The sequence below is a fragment of the Hippopotamus amphibius genome, chromosome 8 (genome assembly GCF_030028045.1).
Source record: "Hippopotamus amphibius kiboko isolate mHipAmp2 chromosome 8, mHipAmp2.hap2, whole genome shotgun sequence".
Classification (NCBI taxonomy): Eukaryota; Metazoa; Chordata; class Mammalia; order Artiodactyla; family Hippopotamidae; genus Hippopotamus; species Hippopotamus amphibius.
Window position 1 is genome coordinate 27,722,545 of NC_080193.1, and position 22,237 is coordinate 27,744,781.

At 49.7% G+C, this 22,237-nt stretch overlaps 2 protein-coding genes across 14 annotated transcripts in view; one reads left to right on the forward strand and one right to left on the reverse strand.

The window, feature by feature from the left end:
- The first annotated feature begins 8,415 nt into the window (after nt 1-8,415).
- On the forward strand, nt 8,416-11,611 carry P2RX2 (purinergic receptor P2X 2). 7 transcript variants are annotated; one of them, XM_057745915.1, is made up of 12 exons: nt 8,416-8,591; nt 8,944-9,079; nt 9,185-9,256; nt 9,367-9,442; nt 9,519-9,615; nt 9,770-9,850; nt 9,977-10,115; nt 10,502-10,632; nt 10,865-10,955; nt 11,081-11,146; nt 11,237-11,314; nt 11,507-11,611. In XM_057745915.1, exons 1-12 carry the CDS (start codon nt 8,416-8,418, stop codon nt 11,609-11,611), a joined length of 1,248 nt encoding a protein of 415 aa, XP_057601898.1. The 7 variants fall into 7 exon arrangements, with proteins under 7 accessions (XP_057601898.1, XP_057601900.1, XP_057601896.1 ...); XM_057745917.1 differs by having other exon boundaries at nt 11,570-11,611; XM_057745913.1 differs by having other exon boundaries at nt 11,237-11,611.
- Nucleotides 11,612-12,192: 581 nt separating this feature from the next.
- The window catches only part of POLE (DNA polymerase epsilon, catalytic subunit), a 59,240-nt gene continuing 49,195 nt past the window's right edge, over nt 12,193-22,237 (reverse strand). For all 7 annotated transcript variants that reach the window (XM_057744303.1, XM_057744301.1, XM_057744299.1 and 4 more), the window contains 7 exons: nt 21,833-22,022; nt 20,803-20,934; nt 20,488-20,681; nt 16,258-16,458; nt 15,773-15,898; nt 15,033-15,122; nt 12,193-14,909 (listed from right to left, as the gene is read on the reverse strand). In XM_057744303.1, coding sequence (XP_057600286.1) covers nt 14,796-14,909; nt 15,033-15,122; nt 15,773-15,898; nt 16,258-16,458; nt 20,488-20,681; nt 20,803-20,934; nt 21,833-22,022 — 1,047 coding nt within the window. In that variant the 3' untranslated portion in view covers nt 12,193-14,795. The remainder of the gene's footprint in view (nt 14,910-15,032; nt 15,123-15,772; nt 15,899-16,257; nt 16,459-20,487; nt 20,682-20,802; nt 20,935-21,832; nt 22,023-22,237) is intronic.

The following is a 22,237-nucleotide window of genomic DNA, read 5'->3' on the forward strand; positions in this document are numbered from 1 at the left end:
CATTAGGGTGTTCTTTCAGATAATGTTCTCCTGCTAGAAATTAAGAACTTTAAACATTTTTTTTTTTAGTGAGATTCATGGTCTGTTTTTTTTAACTAATTTTTGTTTGCATTGGATCTTCATTGCTGCACGTTGGCTTTCTCTAGTTGCGGCGAGTAGGGGCTACTCTTTGTTGTGGTGCATGGGCTTCTCATTGCGGCGGCTTCTCTTGTTGGGGAGCACGGGCTCTAGGAGCACAGGCTTCAGTAGTTGTGGCCCACGGGCTTAGTTGTTTCGCAGCATGTGGGATCTTCCCAGACCAGGGATCGAACCTGTGTCCCTGGCACTGGCAAGCAGATTCTTAACCACTGTGCCACCAGGGAAGTTCCAATTTTAAAAAAAAATAAATTTATTTATTTATTGGCTGCATTGGGTCTTCGTTGCCGAGTGGGGCTACTCTTAATCTTGATGCATGGGCTCTCATTGAAGTGGCTTCTCTTGTTTCAGAGCACAGGCTCTAGGTGTGCAGGCTTCAGTAGTTGTGGCACCCAGGCTCAATAGTTGTGGCTTGCAGGCTCTAGAGCACAGGCTCAGTAGTTGTGGCGCATGGGCTTAGTTGCTCCATGACATGTGGGATGTTCCCGGACCAGGGATTGAACCTGTGTCCCCTGCATTGGCAGGTGGATTCTTAACCACTGCACCACCAGGGAAGTCCCTAAACAATTTTTAAACCTTAAAAATATTTAAAACAAATAAAGAGGATGTGCTAATCCCTGCATTTTTCTTTACTAACCCTTTTGGTTTTTTCCTTTGAATTAGGCAAGGAATATACTTCAATATGGAAGATTTATCGTTCAAGTTTGAGTGAAACAAATATTTATTAGTGGAAAGCAAATATAACATTTAAATAGATAAAGTTTGGATATATGGTCACTGAGGCATTTTGGTTTGTCTTTTTAATTGCTTTATCATGATTATTTTTAATGATTTGTTTCCATAAAACTATTGGGAGCACCAGTATTGAGGTAGGACCTGGGTAGGGACTGGAAGTACTTGGCAGGGTAGTAGCAATCTTACTACATTTTATGTAACATGTACCCTTGTGCAGATGCATTTAAATCTTACACTGTGGTGAAGAGATGATTTTTATAATGCTGCAGGAAAATTGGATTACTTAGCTCTGTTCTTGTCTGATATTTGAAATAAATGGTTCATATTTCCACATAGGGGAAATAAGGGAATCCTTTTTTTTTTTTTTTTTGTATTTCTATGTTTAAAAATGTTCTTTTCACATGGGGCAGGAGGGAAGGAGAAGCTGGGACTAAGTGAAAGAGTAGGATTTTACCAAATGTAAAATAGATAGCTAAAGCAACTGCTCAATACAGGGAGATCAACTCGATGATTGGTGATGACCTAGAGGGATGGGAGGGAGGCTCAAGAGGGAGGGGATATGGGGATATAGGTATAAATACAGCTGATTTGCTTTGTGGTACAGCGGAAACTGGCACAACTGTGTAAAGCTATTATACTCCAATAAAGGTCGAGAAAAAAATGTTCTTTTCAGATCACAAAACGCCCAACTCTTTGTCTGCTCTCTACTTGTTTTCGTATTTTTTCCTCTTACTCTTCTTGGGCTAAAGATGGTCCTTTTTCACTAGCATTGTCACTGCTACCATCATTCACAGCATAATCGTGCAGCATATTTAAAGCTGGGTTTAATTTAATATATAATACAAATGGTGCCTATGTAGGGAATACCTGTAATAGCTGTAGTTTCTTACTTGGCCAACAGATTTCATATTTAAGTGTTAAATTTCCTCTTCAGTGAAATATTTTTTTAAAATTTTATTTATTTATTTATTTATTTATTTATTGGCTGTGTTGGATCTTCATTGCTGCACACGGGCTTTCTGTAGTTGTGGCAAGTGGAGGCTACTCTTCATTGTGGTGCACAGGTGGCATGTGGGATCTTCCTGGAGTAGGGATCGAACCTGCGTGGATTCTTTTCTTTTTTTTTTTTTTGGTGGGATCTTCCCGGAGCAGGGCTCGAACCCGTGTCCCCTGCATTGGCAGGCGGATTCTTAACCACTGCGCCACCTAGGAAGCCCCTGTGTGGATTCTTAACCACTGCGCCACCTAGGAAGTCCCTTGGTGAAATCTTAACATATCAAAAGATGTTGGAACAAGGGATTCCCTTTGATGTTTGGTCTCCTACTTAGGAAATGCCTATTGCAGTTGGAGTTTATCTTCTAGTATTAATCTTTGTAGTATTTGAATTAATTGATATGCAAAGAGGGGAACCTAAATTACCTAATCCAGCATGAACTAAAAAATTGATGAGATTCATGGTGGCTCTTTATTGTGGAGTTGTCAGCATTGTGAAAAAGTCATTGTTCTATTCAGCTCTTAAATACTGCAGCCATGTCCGCACCTCTCCTTACTCTCCTTCCCTCTCTTCCGAGGATAAAGAAAATGATAACTTTTCTGTTGTATATCCAGTTCTTATACCAAATGAGACTAAGTCCAGTCTACTTACTATCTTTCAATTTAAAGTGCTAGTGTTTAAAAGCAGTTTCAAGCGATGGGACCCTCTGTACTTTGCTTATTTGAAGAATCAACAGTAGGAGCAGTGAAGTAAATTCCATGAAATACATTTCTGGTATCTTAAGTTGATTCCCGTTTTTGTGATTTGCTGTACATAAGCACATAGAAATGCATCTGTTAAGTGAAAAAAAGCGTAAGCTGGTTGAGCATGCTTTTTTAAAAACTTTAAAAATACTCAGCATATAAACTTAAGTTTGAGCTTGCTGGAAAAAAATAAATTTATTCCTAAGTGTTCTATTCTTTTGAATACTATTGTAATGGAACTGTTTTATTAATTTTCAGATTGTAAATATAACTGATTTTTATATATTTGTTTTTGGCCATACTGCATGGCTTGTGGGATCTTAGTTCCCCAACCAGGGATTGAGCTCAGGCCCCCTGTAACAGAAGCACAGAGTCCTAACCACTGGGCCCGCTGGAAATTCCCTATGTATTTGTTACTGAACCAAACTTGGGTCTGCTTGTCTGTACACAGTAAAGCCAATCCACTGTTGCCAGGTTGTGATGAAGGAATATGCAGCATTTATTGCAGGTGCCAAGCAAAGAGTCCAGGCAGCTAGTGCTCAAAAGGCCCAAAGTCCCCAAAAGCTTTCAGGGAAAGGTTTTTAAAGACAGGGTGAGGGAGGGGCGTTGAAGGGTGTGTGATCAGCTTGTGGACATTCTTCTGATTCGTTGGTGGTAAGGTAATCGGGGTCAACATCGACAGCCTTCTGGTTCCAGTCTGTCTGGGGTCTACATGCTTGTGGGCAGCTTGCAGTTAACTTCTTCCACCTGGTGGCGGTTTCAGTACCTGCAAAACAGCTCAAAGAACGAATATTATCTATAGCCCTGGAGGAGGAACTAAAGGTCCTTGACTTTGTTTAATGGCTAAACTATTATCATTTTGTCTTGCTTGACTGTTTTCCTTTCTTTCTGCATTTTCTCACTTCTCTGATTAAATTCGCTCTTTGGAACTTGGAGAAGGCCTAGGAGGCTAAAGTTTCTCTACAGACAAGAGGCGGATGGAGGACATGCGGGGTGAGGATATCTGTCCCCAGGAAGGCCCTGTAGGGTCCTTCTCGGTTACATATTGATCTTGCACCCTGCAACCTTGCTGAACTTGCTTATTAGTTCTAATAGGTTTTAGTGGACTCCTTAGGATTTTCTATTTCTATTTTAATTTTGTCCCCATTTTCTTGCTATTTGCCCTGGTCGGAACCTCCAGAGCAATGTTGAATAGAGGCGACAAGGGAGGACATCCTCATCTTATTCCTGATCTTAGGGAGAAGCATTCATTCTTTCACCATTAAGAATGATATCAGGGGGCTTCCCTGGTGGTCCAGCAGTAAAGAATCAGTCTTGCAATGCAGGGGATGTGGGTTTGATCCCTGGTCAGGGAACTAAGATCCCACATGCCACAGGGCAACTAAGCCTACGCACCACAACTACTGAGCTCACACGCCTCAACTAGAGAGCCCACGTGCCTCAACTAGAGAGCCTGTGTGCCACAAACTACAAAGCCCACGTGCTCTGGAACCAGTGCAGCATAACTAGAGCCCTGGAGTCTGCACACCATAACTAGAGGAGAGAAAAAAACCCACAGGCCACAACTAGAGAGAAGCTAGTGTGCCGCAAGGAAAAGACCCCTCATGCCTCAAAGAAAACCTGATGCAGACAAAAACAAACAAACAAACAAAAATATAAATTAAATAAATATAAAATTTAAAAACAAAGAATGATATTAGCTGTGGGTGTTTTGTGGATAGTTTATCAGGTGGAGAAAGTTCCTTTCCATTAGAAATGTTTTGGATTTTCTCGAATGCATTTTCTGCATCTGCTGAGATGATCACGTGGTTTTTGTCCTTTACTTTGTTGATATGGTATATGACATTATTAATTTTTGGATATTAAATTAACTGTTGGTGTGCCAGTTTTTAAGAATTTTTGCATCTATATTTTAAGGAATTAGTTCTTGTAATGTCTTCCTTTTTCTTCTTTCTACAGAGTAATACTAGCTTCATAGAATGAGCTGGGATGTGTTCCCTCCTTTTCTAACTTTTAAAAGTTAACATTTAAGGAAGTTAACATTTAACACCAATCCTTCTCAAACTCTTCTAAAGAAATTGAGGAGGAAGGAACACATCCTAATTCATTCTATGAGGCCAGTATTACGCTGATAGCAAAGATACTACAAGAAAACTACAGACCAATATTCCTTATGAATATAGATGCAAAAATGTTCAATAAAATACAAGCAAACTAAATCCAACAGCATATTAAAAGGATGATACACATGACCAAGTGGAAATTATTCTAAGGATGCAAGGGTGATTCAACAATGGAAATCAATCAGCACAATACACCACATTCATGGAATCCAGGGTAAAAAGTTTATGATTACCTCAATTGATGCAGAAAAAAATTTTCTCACAAAATCCAACATTCTTTCATAACACTCAGAAAACTAACAAAAGACAGGAACTTCAACATGATAAAAGGCATTTATGAAGAAGCCACACCTAACATCATACTCAATGGTGAAAGAGTGAAAGTTTTCCCCCTTGCATCAGGAATAAGACAGGGATGCCTGCTTTTATCACTGCTATCCAACATTGTACTGGAAGTTCTAGCCTGAAAAATCAGACAAGAAAAATAAATAAAAGGCATCCAAATCAGAAAAGAAAAAAAGTCTCTGTTTGCAGATGACAGGATCTTATATACAGAAAATCCCAAAGAATCCACAAGAAAACTAGTAGAACTAATAAATGAGTTCAGCAAAGTTGCAGGATAGAAGTCAACCCACAAAAATCAGTTGTGGGACTTCCTAGGTGGTGCAGTGGTTAAGAATCTGACTGCCAATGCAGGGGACATGGGTTCAATCCCTGCTGCAGGAAGATCCCACATGCTGCGGAGCAACTAAGCCCATGTGCCACAATTATTGAGCCTGTGTGCCGCAACTACTGAAGCCCATGTACCTAGAGCCTGAGCTCCACAACAAGAGAAGCACTGCAATGAGAAGCCCACACCACAATGAAGAGTAGCCCCCTCTCGCTGCAATTATGGAAAGCCTGTGTGCAGCAACAAAGACCCAATGCAGCCAATAAATAAATAAATAAATAAATTTATTTTTAAAAAATCAGTTGTTCTACATACCATCAATGAACAATCAGAAAGTGAAATTAAGAAAATAATTCTCTTTACAGTAGCATCTGAAAAAAAAAGAAAAAAAGTAGGAATAGATTTAACCAAGGAAGTAAAAGAGCTGTATAATAAAAGTGACAAAACATTGCTTAAATAAATTAAAGAATATGTAAATAAATGGAATGACACCCCATATTCATGTATTGGAAAACTTAATATTGCTAAGATGGCCATACTACCCAAAGCAAACTACAGATTCAGTGCAATCCCTATCAAGATTCCAATGGCCTTTTCTGAAGAAATGGTACTGCTGATCCTTAAATCCATATGCAATTGCAAGGAGCACTGAATAACTAAAACAATGTTGAAAAAGAACAAACTTGGAGGACTCACATTTTCCAATTTCAAAATTTTCTGTAAATAGAGTTATCAAAACAGTGTGGTGCTGGCACAAGGATGTACAGATAGGACAAAGGAATAGAATAGAAAGTCCAGAAATAAACTCTGTGTCTACGGCCAACTGATTTTCAACACAGGTGTCAGACCCTCAGTGGTTAAAGAATAGTTTCTTTAAAAAAAAAAAAAACGAATAGTTTCTTTAACAAATGGTGCAGGGATGGGACTTCCCTGGTGGTGCAATGATTAAGAATCCACCTGCTAATGCAGCGGACAATGGGTTCAATCCCCGGTCTGGGAAGATCCCACATGCTGTGGAGCAACTAAGCCCCGTGTGCCACATGAGCTGCAATTATTGAGCCCGTGCACCACAACTTCTGAAGCTCACGTGCCTAGAGCCTGTGCTCTGCAACAAGAGAAGCCACCGCAATGAGAAGCCTGTGCACAGCAATGAAGAGTAGCCCCCGCTTGCTGCAACTAGAGAAAGCCTGTGCGCAGCAATGAAGACCCAACACAGCCAATAACTAACCAAATAAATAAATTTATATAAAAAAATAAAGACTTTTGTGCATCAAAGATCATTATCAGTAAAGTGAAAAGACAACCTACAATGGGAGAAAATATTTGAAAAATCATATATCTGATAAAGGTCTACTGTCCAAAATACAGACAGAATTCTTACAACTGAACAACAAAAACACAACCCAATTAAAAAGTGGGCAAGGGACTTGAATAGACATTAATCCAAATAAATTATGTAATTTCACCCACTAGGATGGCAATAAGTGAGTGGAAAATAGCAAATGCTGACAAGGATGTGTAGAAACTGGAATCTTTGTATATTGCTAACTGGAATATAAAATGGTTCAGCTGATTGGGAGACATTTTGACAGTTCCTCAGAAAGTTCAACACAGAATTACCATGTAACCCAGAAATTCCACTCCTAGGCATATACGCCAATGAATTGAAAATAATACTTGTACACAGATGTTCATAGCAGCACTAGTTGCAATAGCCAAAATATAAAATATAAAAACTCAAATGTCTATCAGTGGATGAATAGATACATTGTGGAGTAGCTATACAATGCAATATTATTCTGCCATAAAAGGGAATGGAGTATTGACACACGCTACAACCCAGATGGACCTTGAAAACACTATGCTACGTGAAAGAAGTCAGACACAAAAAGGCAAATATTCTACGATTCCATATTTGAAATATCCAAAATAGATAAATCCACAGAGAGAGAAGGTAGCCCAGTGGTTGCCAGTATGTGAGAGGAGCCAGGGAACAGGAAGTTCTTGATGGACATGGGGTGTTATTTGGTGATGATAAAAATGTTTTGGAATTAGATGGTGGTGGTTGCACAACATTGTGAATGTACTAAATTTCAATGAACTGTTCATTAAAATGGTTAATTAAATGCTATGTGAATTTCACCTTGAAAAATGTGTAAAACATTGGTCAATTTGTGAAATACTATGATGTCTGGGATTTGCTCCAAAATAATAAGTGGGAGTAGAGATACAAAAAGTAAAAACAAAAACAAACCGGTTTGCATAGGAAACAAAACAAAACAGAGACGGAAATGGATAGAAGCCTGGAGTTTCAAGCTATTGCCGAAATCCAGGTAAGAAACGAGGCAGGGTGCTTGGGTGGAGGAAGGGGCTAGAACCCAATAGCCCTGACGGGTATCTGTAGGTAAAAGCAAGAGGACTGTTTGGAAAAAGAAAGGGATCCAGATTTTTGTCTGAACCCTGGAGGCAGGGGTGCCTTTGCCAAGCTGCGGAGAACCGCGGGCACGAAGCAAGGATTGCCCTTGGGAAATCATCTCTTTGTACCCCTTAAACTTACATGACTTCACGTGTCGATTTCATCTCAATAAAATTAGGGAAAATATACATATATATGTATATATTAAAAGGATTGCTCTTCGGGTTTAGCGCACGCTGCGCATCAGACGCCGAGGAGGCGGGCGGTGCTCTGCCGCGTCTTACTCCCGCGTCTTAAGTGTCCTCCCGAGGGATGCGAGGACCTGGACCGTCTTCACGCCCTCCCTGAGAGGGCTGGTGGCGAGGGCTGCCGCGACCCCGGCTCTACCTCCTCGGGGCCCCACCTGGCGACACCTGCCAGGTGCGCTGCGTGTCTCCGCCCGGCGCCCCCGCTGCTTGGGGACAGACCTGGGGCGGGGCAGGCGGGACAGGGCGGGGCGCGCGAGGCCACGCCCGGGAGGCGGCCGAGCCGGAGCCCCCCAGCCCGCGCCCCCAGCCCGCGGGGCCCGCGCCGCATCCCAGCCCCAGCAGCTCGGGGCCATGGCGGCCCCCGAGCCCAAGCCCCCCGCGGGGGCGGCCGCGGCCCGACGTCTGGCCGGGGGCTGCTGGTCCGCGTTCTGGGACTACGAGACGCCGAAGGTGATCGTGGTGAAGAACCGGCGCCTGGGCATCGTGTACCGCGCGGTGCAGCTGCTCATTCTGCTCTACTTCGTGTGGTGGGTGCGCATGGGGCCGGGCGCCAGGAGGCAGCGCCGGCGGCGGGGTGGAGGCACCTGGCGGGAGGGGATGTCCGGCGGGGTCCCGAGGGTAGGGAGTGCCAGGGGAGGGGGCCGCCGGGACGTCCCAGGTTGGAGGGGCAGCTCTGGGATGGCAGCCAGGGGAACGGGACATGGGGGAGAGAACGCGAGCGGCCGCCGGGCTGGCCCCTCGGGCCCCGCAGAGCTTACCCGGCCTCCGAAAGGCGGTGACGCAGCCTTGATCCCGCCCGACTCGAACTGACTTGGCAGGGGAAGGGTCCCAGGCCTGCCCCGGGGTCGCCTCAAGAGTCGGCCCTGCCTGTCCGCACAGGTACGTGTTCATTGTGCAGAAGAGCTACCAGGACAGCGAGACGGGCCCCGAGAGCTCCGTCATCACCAAGGTCAAAGGCATCACCTCGTCGGAGCACAAAGTATGGGATGTGGAGGAGTACGTGAAACCCCCCGAGGTGCGCCACTCGAACCCCGCCCCGCACTCCGCTCACCCAGAGGGTGGGACCGAGCCGTGGCAGAGCTGCGCCCGCTGGCCGACAGTCCCTTCTTTCTGACCCCAGGGGGGAAGCGTGTTCAGCATCATCACCAGGATCGAGGTCACCCCCTCCCAGACCCTCGGAACCTGCGCCGAGGTGAGGCCGGGTCGAGAGCAGAGCTGGGGTGGGAGAGAGGGGCCCTGCCTGGTCAGCTGTGCCTGGGGGCAAAGGGCGTCGGGCCCCTGAGCAAGTAGTCTCCTCCCTAGAGTATGAGGGTCAACAATGCCACCTGCGACTCAGACGAGGACTGCGTGGCTGGGCAGCTGGACATGCTAGGAAACGGTCAGTGTGTGCCAACTGGGAGCGGGGGCGGGGGCAGGCCGCGCCCCTTGCCAGCTGAGCTCGCGTCTGCCCGTAGGCCTGCGGACCGGGCGCTGCATACCATATTACCACGGGTCCTCCAAGACCTGCGAGGTGTCCGGCTGGTGCCCGGTGGAAGACGGGGCTTCAGTCAGGTGTGAGCGCCCGGTGACCCCCCCACCCATCTGGGACTAAGCTCCTTTCTCCTCACTGACCAGAGTCGGGCTGTGTTGGGGGAGAAGGAAGGGGAGGCTGGAGGAGGGGGAGTGGGGAAGGGAGACTAAACACACCCAGTCTGTGCCTCCTCAGCCAGTTTCTCGGAAAGATGGCCCCAAATTTCACCATCCTCATCAAAAACAGCATCCACTACCCCAAATTCCAGTTCTCCAAGTAAGAGCCATTAGGGCATGATGACGAGGGACAGGCTGGGGTGGGACCTGCCTCTTGGAATGTGTTGCTTGGGGGTGCATGGCTTCTGCTCCCTCCCCATCTGATGCTGCAGGGCCTTGTTTTTAGGGGCAACATTGAGAACCAGAAGGATGGCTACCTGAAACACTGCACATTCCACGAGGTCTCTGACCTCTACTGCCCCATTTTCAAGCTGGGCTACATCGTGGAGCAGGCAGGGGAAAACTTCACGGAGCTGGCACACACGGTGAGGGCGCCAGAGACAGTGGGAAGCACAGCTGTCCATCCAGGTGCTGGCTCCCACCTGCATACAGAGGGTCTCATTACAGCCAAGTCTCTTTGCATTCTTGGCCAGCCCTGGCTCTGCTCGGGCAGAGGAAAGAGAAACATGATCAGCTGACCCATCTGGGTGTGCACGGCTCCTGCTAAATTATTGACTCCTGGTCACACAGTTGGCTGCTGGCACCCCCCTCATGCCTCAGAAGCAGGGCATCAACAAGCCCCCTTCCTCAGCTCTCTGTCCTGAGCTGCCCCACAGTATGCACCACACACGCAGCCTCAGCAGGACCCTGGGGCTGTTGAAGGTCCTCTCTGTGAGCCTGCCCTGATCTCTCTGTGCCCACTTCTGGGCAGGGTGGTGTCATTGGGGTCATTATCAACTGGGACTGCGACCTGGACATGTCGGCATCGAACTGCAACCCCAAATACTCCTTCCGGAGACTTGACCCCAAACATGTCCCAGCCTCATCTGGCTACAACTTCAGGTACCTTGGTCTTGGGACCCTGGGTCCTCGTCTGTCCTGGCTGTGGAGGTCCAGGAGCCAACAGGGCAGGTGCCCAAAGGCCCAGGGGTGCCAGTGGTTGGAGGAGTCTTGGAGCTGCCCCATTGGGCAACGGGTGACCACCACCATGTTCCTCAGGGTCAGGCGGCCAGGGTCCTGCACCCAAGTCATTCCATCCCAGGTTCTGACGTGCTTCCGGGTCATTCCACTCTAGATTCGCCAAGTATTACAAAATAAACGGCAGCACCACCCGCACACTCATTAAAGCCTATGGGATCCGCATCGATGTCATTGTGCACGGACAGGTAAATCATCCCACCCTGCCTACCTGGGATTTGGGCTGACCCAGCCTCAACCTCCCCTCCCACACCACACCCCTCCCTTGAGCCCCACTCCTGACCATCTGATAAGGCAGCCTCTTTACCTCCAGGCAGGGAAGTTCAGCCTGATTCCCACCATCATTAACCTGGCTACAGCGCTGACCTCCATTGGGGTGGTAAGGAATGCATGCTAGGGTCAGGGAGGGGTGTGTGTGGAGGGGGGAGGCAAGTGCCAGGCTCTTACGCATTGGTCTTGCTGGTCTCAGGGCTCCTTCCTGTGTGACTGGATCTTGCTAACATTCATGAACAAAAACAAGGTCTACAGCCATAAGAAATTCGACAAGGTGTGTACTCCAAGGCACTCCTCAGGCAGCTGGCCTGTGACCCTGGCCCTTGTTTTAGGCCAGGCCACTCCCCCACCCTATCCCTGCTCTGCAGACCCAGGCCAGGCTGGCCAACCACAGGGTGAGGGGCAGAGCCAGGCCTGGGCTGCCCCACCCCCACGGCCTTGCCCCACCTCTGCCCCATCTGAGCAGATGGTGGATGCTCCCGTTCCGGGTGCAGGACCGGGGCTTGGTGCCTCTGAGCCTTCCCAACAGGACTGCACGCTCACAGACGCCCGAGGTTTGGCCCAGCTCTGAGCCCACTCCCACATTCCGCCTCGCTGCACTAAAGACCCGGACCTGACAAGGGCCCCTGAAGTCTGTGGCCCCAGGGCAGCTCCCGGCCCCCAGGGCAATGGGGCTGGGACCTTGGACTTGGACCCTGCCGACACATCTCAACACTGTGTCTCAGCAAAACCAGTAGCCAAAGGGCCCCCCTGCAACCAGTGGGATAACGTGAAGGGGACGGCACCTGCTCCTGGCCTGCCCTCTGTTTTGTCCCCCAACTGCCCAGGGGCCTAGAGGGGGCAAGTCCCCACCTCCACCTCCCTAACTGCCCTCCTCCCCACCCACCCACCCCTACCCAGACCCTTTACTCGCCTCATAGCCAGGAAATCATATATCCAGGGTCCAATAAACCTGCAACCAGAACCTTCCGGCCTCGTCTTTGGGGAAAAGCATCTTGAGACAAACATGCAATAGCAGGTCCCTGTGCACAGGAACTGTCACTGTGCTTGGTCCTCATCTCCCCTTCCAGCCATCCTGGGTGCCCAGTGAGTGGACGCATCTGCTGCCCCCACGTCCAGCCAGGTTACAGTCATGTCTGACCTGGGGGCCAATGCACGTGGGGGACACATGGGCTAAGCGCGCACAAGGACTCCAAACTCATCCCAGCACCTGTCCTTAAGTCAGTGCATTTACCAGGTTCCCAAAGGGCTCATCCCAGACTCCACACCTCAAAATATGAAAAGGGTGGTGCCTCCTGAGAAGGAAGCCAGGAAGGAGGTGATGAGTTGTACCCAAGGAAAATGAAAGCTTAGGTAGACACCAAAACACCTGCCCAGGCGCTGAGGCTCCATTTAAAATGGGGGTTGGGGGAAGGAATTTGGGGCTAGGGAATAGAGGTGGACAGGGCAGGGCAGGGCAAGGTTGGAAGCACGTGGGGAGCCAGCACTAGTCAGATCAGGCCTGCGGGTAATCTGGTTACATCTTTGGATGCTACAATGGTCATTCTATTTAGCAGCTCTGCCTGGCTAGGCCCTGCTCTGAGGACACCAGGACCTGGCTGGATGGTGGTTTCCTCAGCAACAGTGATGACGGGCACACAGGTCTGAGGAGGCATAGTGCCTCCTACAGATCATTTCACCCATGATGCCATCACTCCCAAGGTCAGAAGTGGCCTTCCCACCTGCCAGCACCCCTCACTGGAGCCAGCAAACCCTTGAAAAGCCCCCACCCAGCCACCTTGCAGAGTTTCCTATGCTTGGGACGTCAGCTCCCTGGGTCACTGGAGTGCCTGTAACATCCTAAATGTCTGGCTCAGACATCCAGACTCTAGTTTCAGAAAAACCAGCTTTTCCAGTTGGGGCCTGGATGCAGCTCAAGAACCAGGACCAGGTCAGGTTTCCCATCCCCAAGCATGAGAGTGACCCTGGGACCCTCCACGGGTCCTAGCCCCTAATGCCCCTAGCCAAATGCCCCTAGCCCCTAAGGTGGCCTCCAAAGGAGCTGCTGGGAGCCGTGGAGCCCCTGCCCTGGCACAGGGAGCACAATGTGGGGTGAGGCCTGCAGCCCCACCTCCTCACTCCTCTGCTCCCCTGGGACTTCTCTGGCTCCGCTTCCAGGAAGCCTGGTTAGCCCTCCTCCTCCCCCATCCGGCCCTAATTTGATTTGATCTCCATCTGGGGGCTGACGGGCTCCATCACCTTCCAAGCAGACTCAGGTTTCTTACAGTCACTGGGCCAGGACGCGCCCAGTGGGCCAACAAACCCAGACAGACAGACGTCAGTTACTTAGTCTTCTTTCCTTCCTTCCAGAGGCCCAGGTGCAGTGCACAAACATACAGTAAAAATTGCTGGAAATGTCAAAGTGTGAAATTAAAATGAAAATCCAAAGTGTAAAATTAGATAACAAGAACGAATTTAAACCAGGCTCCAGAGCCAACAGTGGGGCCCCACTGTCCATCCATTTGGGGTTTCTGAGTTTATGATTCACATTTAATGTTTGCTGCCTTGACAGTCTGGCTGGTTTTCTTGTGCTTCCAAGTTGCATTTAGTTAAAAATGCAGTGCATGGAGCTGGTGTTATGTTCTGGGGCTGCTGTCAGGCAGACTCCCCCACCTGGCTCGTTCTCCTCTCTCAGCCCCACCTGGGAGGGGAAAACAGCACAGCCCACATCTCTGTGCAGCAACAGGGCCCTGAACAAGCTGGTGGCTGCATGTCACATTTTAAAGGAGGCCCAGCCTGAGGACCCACTCTGCCTCAGCAGTAAGAGGTTGGGCAGGCCCTTGGGGTCAGACTGATCCCTGAGGCTGAGAAGCAAGAACAGACCTGCCTCAATCCCCATAAAACTGCTGTTGCTCTTTTCTCCATCCTCTTCCCCCCACCCCTCAGAGCTGAAGGAAAGAACCTAGTCTTGCATGTGAAGAAGTATTTTTCTAGAATCCAGGTGCTAACATATGATGTCAAAGTCTGAAATAATGGTGCCCCTCGTCCCTCCGGGGTCCCTGGGCACCCGGCTGTTGTGGCCCCCACCCAGCACAGGCAGGTTCAGAAGGAGGGGTGCTGTGCCCCGCTGTGGCTGAGCCCCGCTCTGAGACCGCCCCCACCCCGCATCCCGCTGCTGCCAACGAGGTGAATGCACCTGATCCGGACACTCGGGCAAACCCTGCCCTGACCGGGAGCCTCCACAGACAGAGGAGCCCAAGCCCCAGAACTCAGTGCATGGGAGACGCTCAGGTCCCCTGGACGCAGCCCGCACGCTGCTGGCATGGAGGGTAGGACGGCGTCTCTCCCAGAAGCAAGGGACCGCAGAGTTGGGGCTGCAGACTCCCACTCAGGTGACCCTCGCCCTGGGTCTGGCTTCCAGCCACCCTCGGGGTCTCGGCTCAAATAGACCTCCGAGGGCCCCTCAGGGTGGCAGAAGAGAGGGCAGGAAGGCTGGGGCCACAGGGAGGGCAGAGCAGCAGCGGCAGACGGGTGTTCATCCAGCGAGAAACCAGCCCTGGGGTGCCTCGCTGGAGACGCCTCCTGGGCCTGGAGAGGGCTGCCCTGACCGAGGCTGGGCCCCGGCACCTGGAGCTGGAGCCCCTTCTTGCTCCAGAGGGTTCACAGTTTCCCTGGGCTGCATGACCTGCCCCCGAGAGCTCCCTGCAGGCTGTCTTCCTGGGTCCCATCTTGGCTGTGGGCAGTCAGAGCAGAGGATGGGGACACTGCCCAGGTTGCTAACGGCCCAGCTGGGGGTTCTGCTGCAGCAGCCACTCCAGGGTCTCCGTGAGGTACGACATGCCATAGTGCTGGGCGATGTTCCAGAAGATTCCAACCTGCTCCATGAAGACCTACAGGAAGGACCAGTGACATTGAGACCTAGGCCCAGAAGCGGCACAGGGAGGTAAGGCTGAGGTCCAGAAAGGGCGAATGGCCAGGGGGCAGCAGGGTTGGCTGACCACGGGAGCCCCCACCTTGGTGTGGATGGTGAGGGAGAAGCCCCCGGCACAGCTACAGTACACGGCCATGTTGGTCTGCTTCACACCCTGGCACTTCAGGCAGACCTGCAATGAGAGGCAGCCCGGTCAGGCCAGTGCTGGCCAGCTGCTTGGCACCTGACAGGCCTCCCTCCCCCAGAGCTTTCACCTCAATTATGAATAAAATCTGGCCCTTGATAATGGGCTTTACCCAAACATGCCAACTGCTTCCCAACACCCTCCCTGTGGACACCCTACCCTTGACTCTGAGTCTGGGGCTCCCCACCATCACCCCAAGCACCAGCTCTTGCCTGCCTGGACCCCAACACATCCCGTGCATCTTGGCTGAGATGCTCCCTCTTGGTGAGACCACGCCTCTATCTAATGCTGGAAGCTTCCCTCCTTCACACACATACTGCCTGTTGGTTCCCTTTCCTCTCACCATCACTTACTTGTCTTGTTTACTGTCTGTCTCCCTCCACTAGAATAAAAGGTCCATGAAGCCAGCACTTGGCCCCTGTAGGCGCCCAACAGATGCTGTAAGAATGAGTCACCTGGGCTCTGGACGAGGCCTGACCAAGAGGTGGTCACCTTGGGGGACGAGGTAACCATGTTGAGACCTGTGTACACCTCTAGTTTCGCATGGGTGCAAACTGCTTATTGACAAGCCCTCCACCAACTGAAAGGGCCATTGGGCTGGGTGCAGAAAAGCCCCAGTGCCAAACCCTGCTGCTCACCAGGTCCTGCAGGGTGAAGGCCATAAGTTTCTTCTGCAGGGATTCCACCAGTGCCATCTCAATCACTGACGAGTCGTAGGCTACCTGACAGTTGGAGCAGTGCCACTGAGGCAGCACGGCCCCATCCTAGGCAGAGAAGGAAAGGGACAGGGTCACCTTCCTCACTCCAATGTTGAGAAGGGGTAGAGAGAGAAGAGCTCTCAGTGAGCCGTATAGTGCCGCTGGCTCACAGCTCCAGGGCACACTCCATCACCACTGTTGTCACTTACGTGTTCACCAGGACAAGGCTCTGGCACGTGGCAGTTGAGCGGCTTGAAAAAGGGTGCTTGTTTCTAATTCACATGAAAGCTAGCTGGGGCCCAGCAGGTGTAACCCAGAAAAGGAAGAGACTGGGATCACTTGAGGGGGCCCAGAAGGACCTCCCGATCCACTGGTGCCTGGATATTCTGACTCCACCAGCAAGGGGCCTGAGGGAGCCCACCCACCTGAGAGAAGGAGGGGTCTTTGCACAGGTCCAGGTCCCGGCAGAAGTTACAGCTGCGGCAGATGACCTCAGGGAGCACGTAGGAGCGACAGGGGTCTCGGAACTGGGCTTCCTCCGAGAACTCGCCCACATCTACCAGGCGAAGCAGGTCTCGGTTTAGCTTGTTCACCTGGTTTGTGATGTTCGTGTCCAGCGACAGGACCTGCAGAGAACACAGCCCATGTCAGGGACGGCTCCTGGGGCCTCCCTGCTGCGGTCTGGACCAGAAAACCCCACAGCCAACTCTCTAAGCTACTGTTTCTTAGCATCATTTCAACTCTTCCTTTTCCTGTCAGAAGCGTCAGAGGGAAGAGCTGCCTCCTGTACATCAGTGATTCCCCAACTCAGGGCCATAAGAGTGGAAGCCCTGCCCCCAGGCCTTGTGGTCTCTGTCAGCTCCAGGGAACTCTGGGACACACCAAAGTGTGCTCTACATGTCGTCCTTACTGGCTCCTCCTTCCTCAATGACAGGCAGTCCTAAGTCTACTAGAGCTTTACAATCTCATCTGCAAAGGGGCTGACTTCAACTTTCCACGGTGGAGGGATGCCCAGGCCAGCCTAGAAACGTCTCTGTAGCACCGGTGCGTGTTAGTGCCTGCGGTGCTGACCCTGCAAGTCTGGCTCCCACAGCGGTGCCTGCAGAGCCATAGGGGAGTCACCCTAAACAAGAGGAGGGGACAGGACAGCCATCTTTCACAGCCTCTCCCAGCCCTACAATTCCCATCCTAGCACAATGCCAAGAGCACAGACCCAAACACCACTTCGAAGACTTCTTTGGGAGGAGCGTTTATGGTTGATTTGAAGCACAGTGGGTGGATTGGCAAGTACATTTATAATGAGGATCAACAGCCTACTGGGCAGTATTGTTTAAAATATGTATTTTATAAAAAGAGACAGAAAAAAATGAAAGTGAATGTACCAAACATTAAGGAAGAAGTAATACTGATTCTACACACTCTTCCAGAAAACACAAGAGGGAGAACACTCCTAACTTATCTTGTGAGGCCAGCATCACCCTGATACCAACATGGGACAAAGACAGCACAAGACGACTACAGTGAACAACTGTCACACGCACAGACTCAAACATCCTCAACAAAACAGCAGCAGAATGAACCCACTGATTTCATGACCAACAGCAATTTACTACAGGAACGCAAGGCTGGATCAGCATTTGAAAATCAGTGTAATTCACCATATCAATCGATGAATGAATAAAAACCAACACAACCATCTCAACTGATGCAGAAAAAGCCCTTAACAAAATTCAACATCCATTCATGATTAACACTCTGAGGATGGGACTTCCCTGGTAGTCCAGTGGTTAAGACCCCATGCCTCCAATGCAGGGGACATGGGTTTGATCCCTGGTCTGGGAAGATCCCACATGCCGCAGAGCAACTAAGCCCGTGCACCACAACTACTGAGCCTGCGCTCTAGAGCCTGCGAACCACAACTACTGAGCCTGTGTGCTGCAACTACTGAAGCCTGCCCGCCTAGAGCCCATGCTCCACCACAAGAGAAGCCACAGCACTGACAAGCGTGAGCACTGCCACAAAGAGTAGCCCCTGCTCACTGCAACTAGAGAACGCCCTCACGAAGCAACGAAGACCCAACACGGACAATAAAAAAATAACCCCCCCCCCCAAAAAAAACACCCACTGTATTGGAATTCCTATTCAGTGCTTTAGGGCAAGAAAAAGAAATAAAAGGGATACAGATTGCAAAGGAAGAAGTAAACCATCTCTGTTCACAAATATCTACTTACACAGAAAATCCCAAAAGATTTACAAAAAAGCTACCAGAATAAGTTTAGTATGGTTGTAAGATACAAAGTCAATATATAAAAATCCACGTATTTCTATATATTAGCAGTAAACAAGTGGAAATTGAAGTTTAAAAAAAATCAGTCCCGGGACTTCCCTGGTGGTGCAGCAGTTAGGACTCCATGCTCCCAATGCAGGGGGCCCGGGTTCAATCTCTGGTCAGGGAATTAGATCCTGCATGCTGCAACTAAAACCTGGCACAGCCAAGTAAAATAAAATAAAATAAAATAAATAATAATAATAAATCAGTGCCATTACAATGGTACCAAACCATAGAAACCTGAGATGCAAGTATGTGCAGTATTTTTATGCTGAAGGAAATCAAAGAGAACTTAAATGAGTGGAAAGATACAGTGGTTCACGGGCTGGGCACCTCAGCTTTAAGATATCAATTCTCCCCGAGTTAATCCACAGACTCCAAACAACTGCAATCAACAATACATAGGGATTTGGGGGGGGGGGGGGAGAGAGAAGTTGATATGCTGGTTTGAAATTTATAAGGAAAGGCAAAGGAGCTAAAAGAGTCAAAATCATTTTGAAAAAGAAGAAGTAAGTTAAAGCATTCATACTACCTGATTTCAAGACTTACTGATAGTTACAGAGAGTAAGACAGTGTGGTGTTGCAGGACAGACAGATATTTAGATTGATGGAGACCCAGAAACAGACCCACACACATATATGGTCAGTTAAGTTTTGAAAAAAGCACAAACATCATTAAATGGAGAAAGGCTACTTTTTTCAGCACATAGTGCTGGAATAATTGGATACGCTTAAGCAGAATACGAACCTCAACTTATAATATGCACATCGTATAAAAATTAACTCAAAATGGATCACATACTAATATAAAACCTAAAACTATAAAACTTCCAGAAGAAAACATAAGAAGAAAACTTTGTGATCTTGGTTAAAGCAAAGATTTCTTAGATATGACACCAGAAGCTCAACCCTTTTTGTCCTTCAACTGGGGAAATGTGGTTCTCCTGCACAACAGAGCATGGTTCTGCAGCAGGAAAGAATGAAGCCCTGAGACAAGCAGCGACATGGAAGAACCCCAGGTGCATTTTGCTGAGTGAAGGAAGTCAGACCTAAGAGGCTACATAACCAACCATTCCACTCGTGTGACATTCTGGAAGAGGTCACGACACAGAGAGAGAAGACAGATTGGCGGTTCCAGGGCTGCAGGTGAGAGGAGGGCTTAAGCCCCATGGGAAGCTCGGGGGACTCTCTGGGGTGGTGACCGTTTTGTACCTGCTGTTGATGGCCAGCTCTATCCACCTGGGAAAACTCCAACAACTGCACTCCACAGAGAGTGACTTCCACTGCATGCAACTTTCAAAAGGTAAATAAACATGGGGACAGATGGCTCAGCACGTGCCAGGGGTGGGGCACTCTGGAGGGTGATGTACTCATCTGTGCCCTGACTGTGGTGGTGAACACATGACTGTGTGCTTCATGGAGTGCACACTAAAAATAGTGAATTTTACTGCATGTTATCTATTTAGCCATGTTTGGCCTGTTGCCGCATGCGGGATCTTCAGTTGCGGCATTCAGACTCTCAGTTGCAGCATATGGAATCCGGTTCCCTGACCAGGGATCCAGCCTGGGCCCCCCTGCATTGGGAGCACAGAGTCTTAGCCACTGGAGCACCAGGGAAGTCCCTGTAAATTATACTTTAATAAAAATAAAACTTAAAAATTCTGAAGTCTACCAAGGAATTAAAATGCTACACTAAACCATTTCTCCAGCACAATCACAAACCACTTGATCACTGTGAAGCGCGGTTTGCTGGGAGGTAACTTAATGGATGGAAAAGTGCTCTGTAAGAGATGGCGCCTTCTGGGCCCTTATCTGGTAATATTATCCCGTTGTCTGATTCAGCCCACCTTTCCTAGAAAGGCATTTAGCGTCTGAGCAAGCTCTCCTCTTCAGCTCCACAGCAGCCTGGGTGTTTCAGAAGCCCTATCCAGTTCCTGCTCTGTGATCCATGAGCACCTGCCGTTCCACTGCTCACCTGCTCACCTTTCTCCAGCACCTCCAGATCATCCCTCCCCAGGGTCTCTGCATCCCCTCTGCCCAGACTTCCTTCTTCCCTCAGACCCACCCATGGCCAGATCCTCTCAGTCCCAGTGGTCTCAGCCCCAGGCCCCATTAGGGGGCCTTCCTCACCTGTCCCGCCTGAGCCCAATTCTCAGCACCTGTGCTCTCTGAGCTCACCTGTCCCTCACTGACTTGTGCCCCATCAGTGGAGTGTGGGCTCTGCTAGGACAGAGGTCTTTCCCACAGCAGGTGCATGGAGTGAGTGCAGTGAGGGTCTGTGGAAGAAAGGAATGACCTGCACACACATCAGTGGGAACGTCCTCACCTTGCACACATATTTGATGAACTCCAAAGCGGGGTTATTGAGCAGTAGGTGAGAACCGGGGAGGACAGGAAACATTTCTGAGAGCTCAGTCGAGTTCCGAGAGCCCGTGACTTTCTTCTGAATCTTCTGCGTGATGGTGAAGAAGTTCTGAGTGAGTTCATTTGCCACGTAATCTTGTGAGAAGGTGATCATTCCTGGGAAGAGAAGCAACATGGTGCCTGCTTCGTATTTTGCATGGCGATAAGGACACGGGGGAAGGAGCTGGGGACCCCTGAGGAGCACACAGTAGCGGCCTCACGCGGCAAGGGCGCTCACCAGGAAGAGCTCCGGCCTCCCCTTGGGCCTCCTGGGAGAGCTGGCTGGGCCCCCTCCTCCTCACGGGGGTGCTGCCCGGGATGCTGCGTCTCAGCTCTTCCTTCATGCTGTGGTACACGGCCACGATGTACGCTGCAGAGAGAGGGCAGGCTCAGGCCACAGGCCTCAACAGTCAGTCATGCCGCGAACACCCCAGAACCCGGGGGCACTGCTGGCTGGTCACACCGCCGGCCAGACTAGGCTAAAATGTGATTATTAGCGATGATTCTATTTGCTGCACCGAGATGAGCCAAAGTCAATTAGAGAAAGGGACAAGCAGGGCACTCACTGAAGCCCAAGCCCATGCTGCACAACTATGGCAACACACATCAGCCTTCATACTGGACGGCAAGACAGAGGGCTCGCCCTGACTTCCAGGTTCAGCACACCTCTCCAAAGACTCCACCAGGCCCATACATTCCAGAAGAGAACTTCAGAAAGTGAAGGACTCAAAGACAAGTTGACAAAATATAAAATAATTATAAACGGAACTACCTCTGTCACTATACACATGGGTGCACCTCCATCGACGTCCACGCGTCTGCTGACAGTGTAACTTATGATGCCCTTCATCAACTATTTCTGTTTTAATGATTAGCTCTGAATTATAACGGGTGTTTAACTTACACACTTCATTTGCACATCAACCTAAATAACTCGGTTCATAACACTAAACCTTTTATTTTTAAAATTTTTTTACTGGAGCATCGTTGATTTACAATGCTGTGTTACTTTAGTTACTGTATGTGCACATGTACAAACCTTGGGTGCAGGGCTACGAAGCCTTTGTGACGCCCCAGGCAGCCTTCCTCACTGTGAGGTTCTGTGAGAGGTCGAGGGCCTGGGCAGAGGCCCAGGGTCTCCTCCCTGCCTCTCACGGTGCTGTGTGGCCAGGGCACCTTTCAGGAGCCCCAACACTGGCATGCTCCCACCAGGTCCAAGTTATTCCCACTTCGTGACTCAGACGTGATGGAAAGTGTGGACAACTCACCTGAAACGATCATGAGGAAGTAGCTCTGGCAGGAGGCTGCCTGCGGCAGGAACTGCAGGATGTTCCAGTTGTTTTCCAGCAAGTCCTCGACATCCAGCTCCTGTGCGCCTCCCTCTTCCTCCTCTTCTTCCTCCTCCTCCTCCTCCTCAGGTTCCTCCCCCTTTGCTCTGCCCTCTTCTGGGGAGTCTTGCTGTGACACAGAGACAATCCCAGTCACGTCTGCCCACAGCGGCACCGTACACAGGGAGTGCCCAGGTGGAGCCTGGGTCTGTCTCGTGTCCTGTTTGTCAAGCTGTCCCCCCCTCCAAGCCCAGGTGAGATTCCTGCAGGATGGCTCTAAGAACAAGGTCGTGTAAATAACGAGACTGGTGCACAGGAGCACTTGGTACACGGCTTCCTGTTACC

What these genes read in the sequence shown, in the direction of transcription:
- P2RX2 (XM_057745913.1), top strand. Translation starts at nt 8,416, where the DNA reads ATGGCGGCCCCCGAGCCCAAGCCCCCCGCGGGGGCGGCCGCGGCCCGA. An exon ending in GAAGACGGGGCTTCAGTCAG is followed by an intron (nt 9,616 to 9,769) that starts GTGTGAGCGCCC and finishes GTGCCTCCTCAG; the next exon opens with CCAGTTTCTCGGAAAGATGG. An exon ending in CCCAAATTCCAGTTCTCCAA is followed by an intron (nt 9,851 to 9,976) that starts GTAAGAGCCATT and finishes CCTTGTTTTTAG; the next exon opens with GGGCAACATTGAGAACCAGA.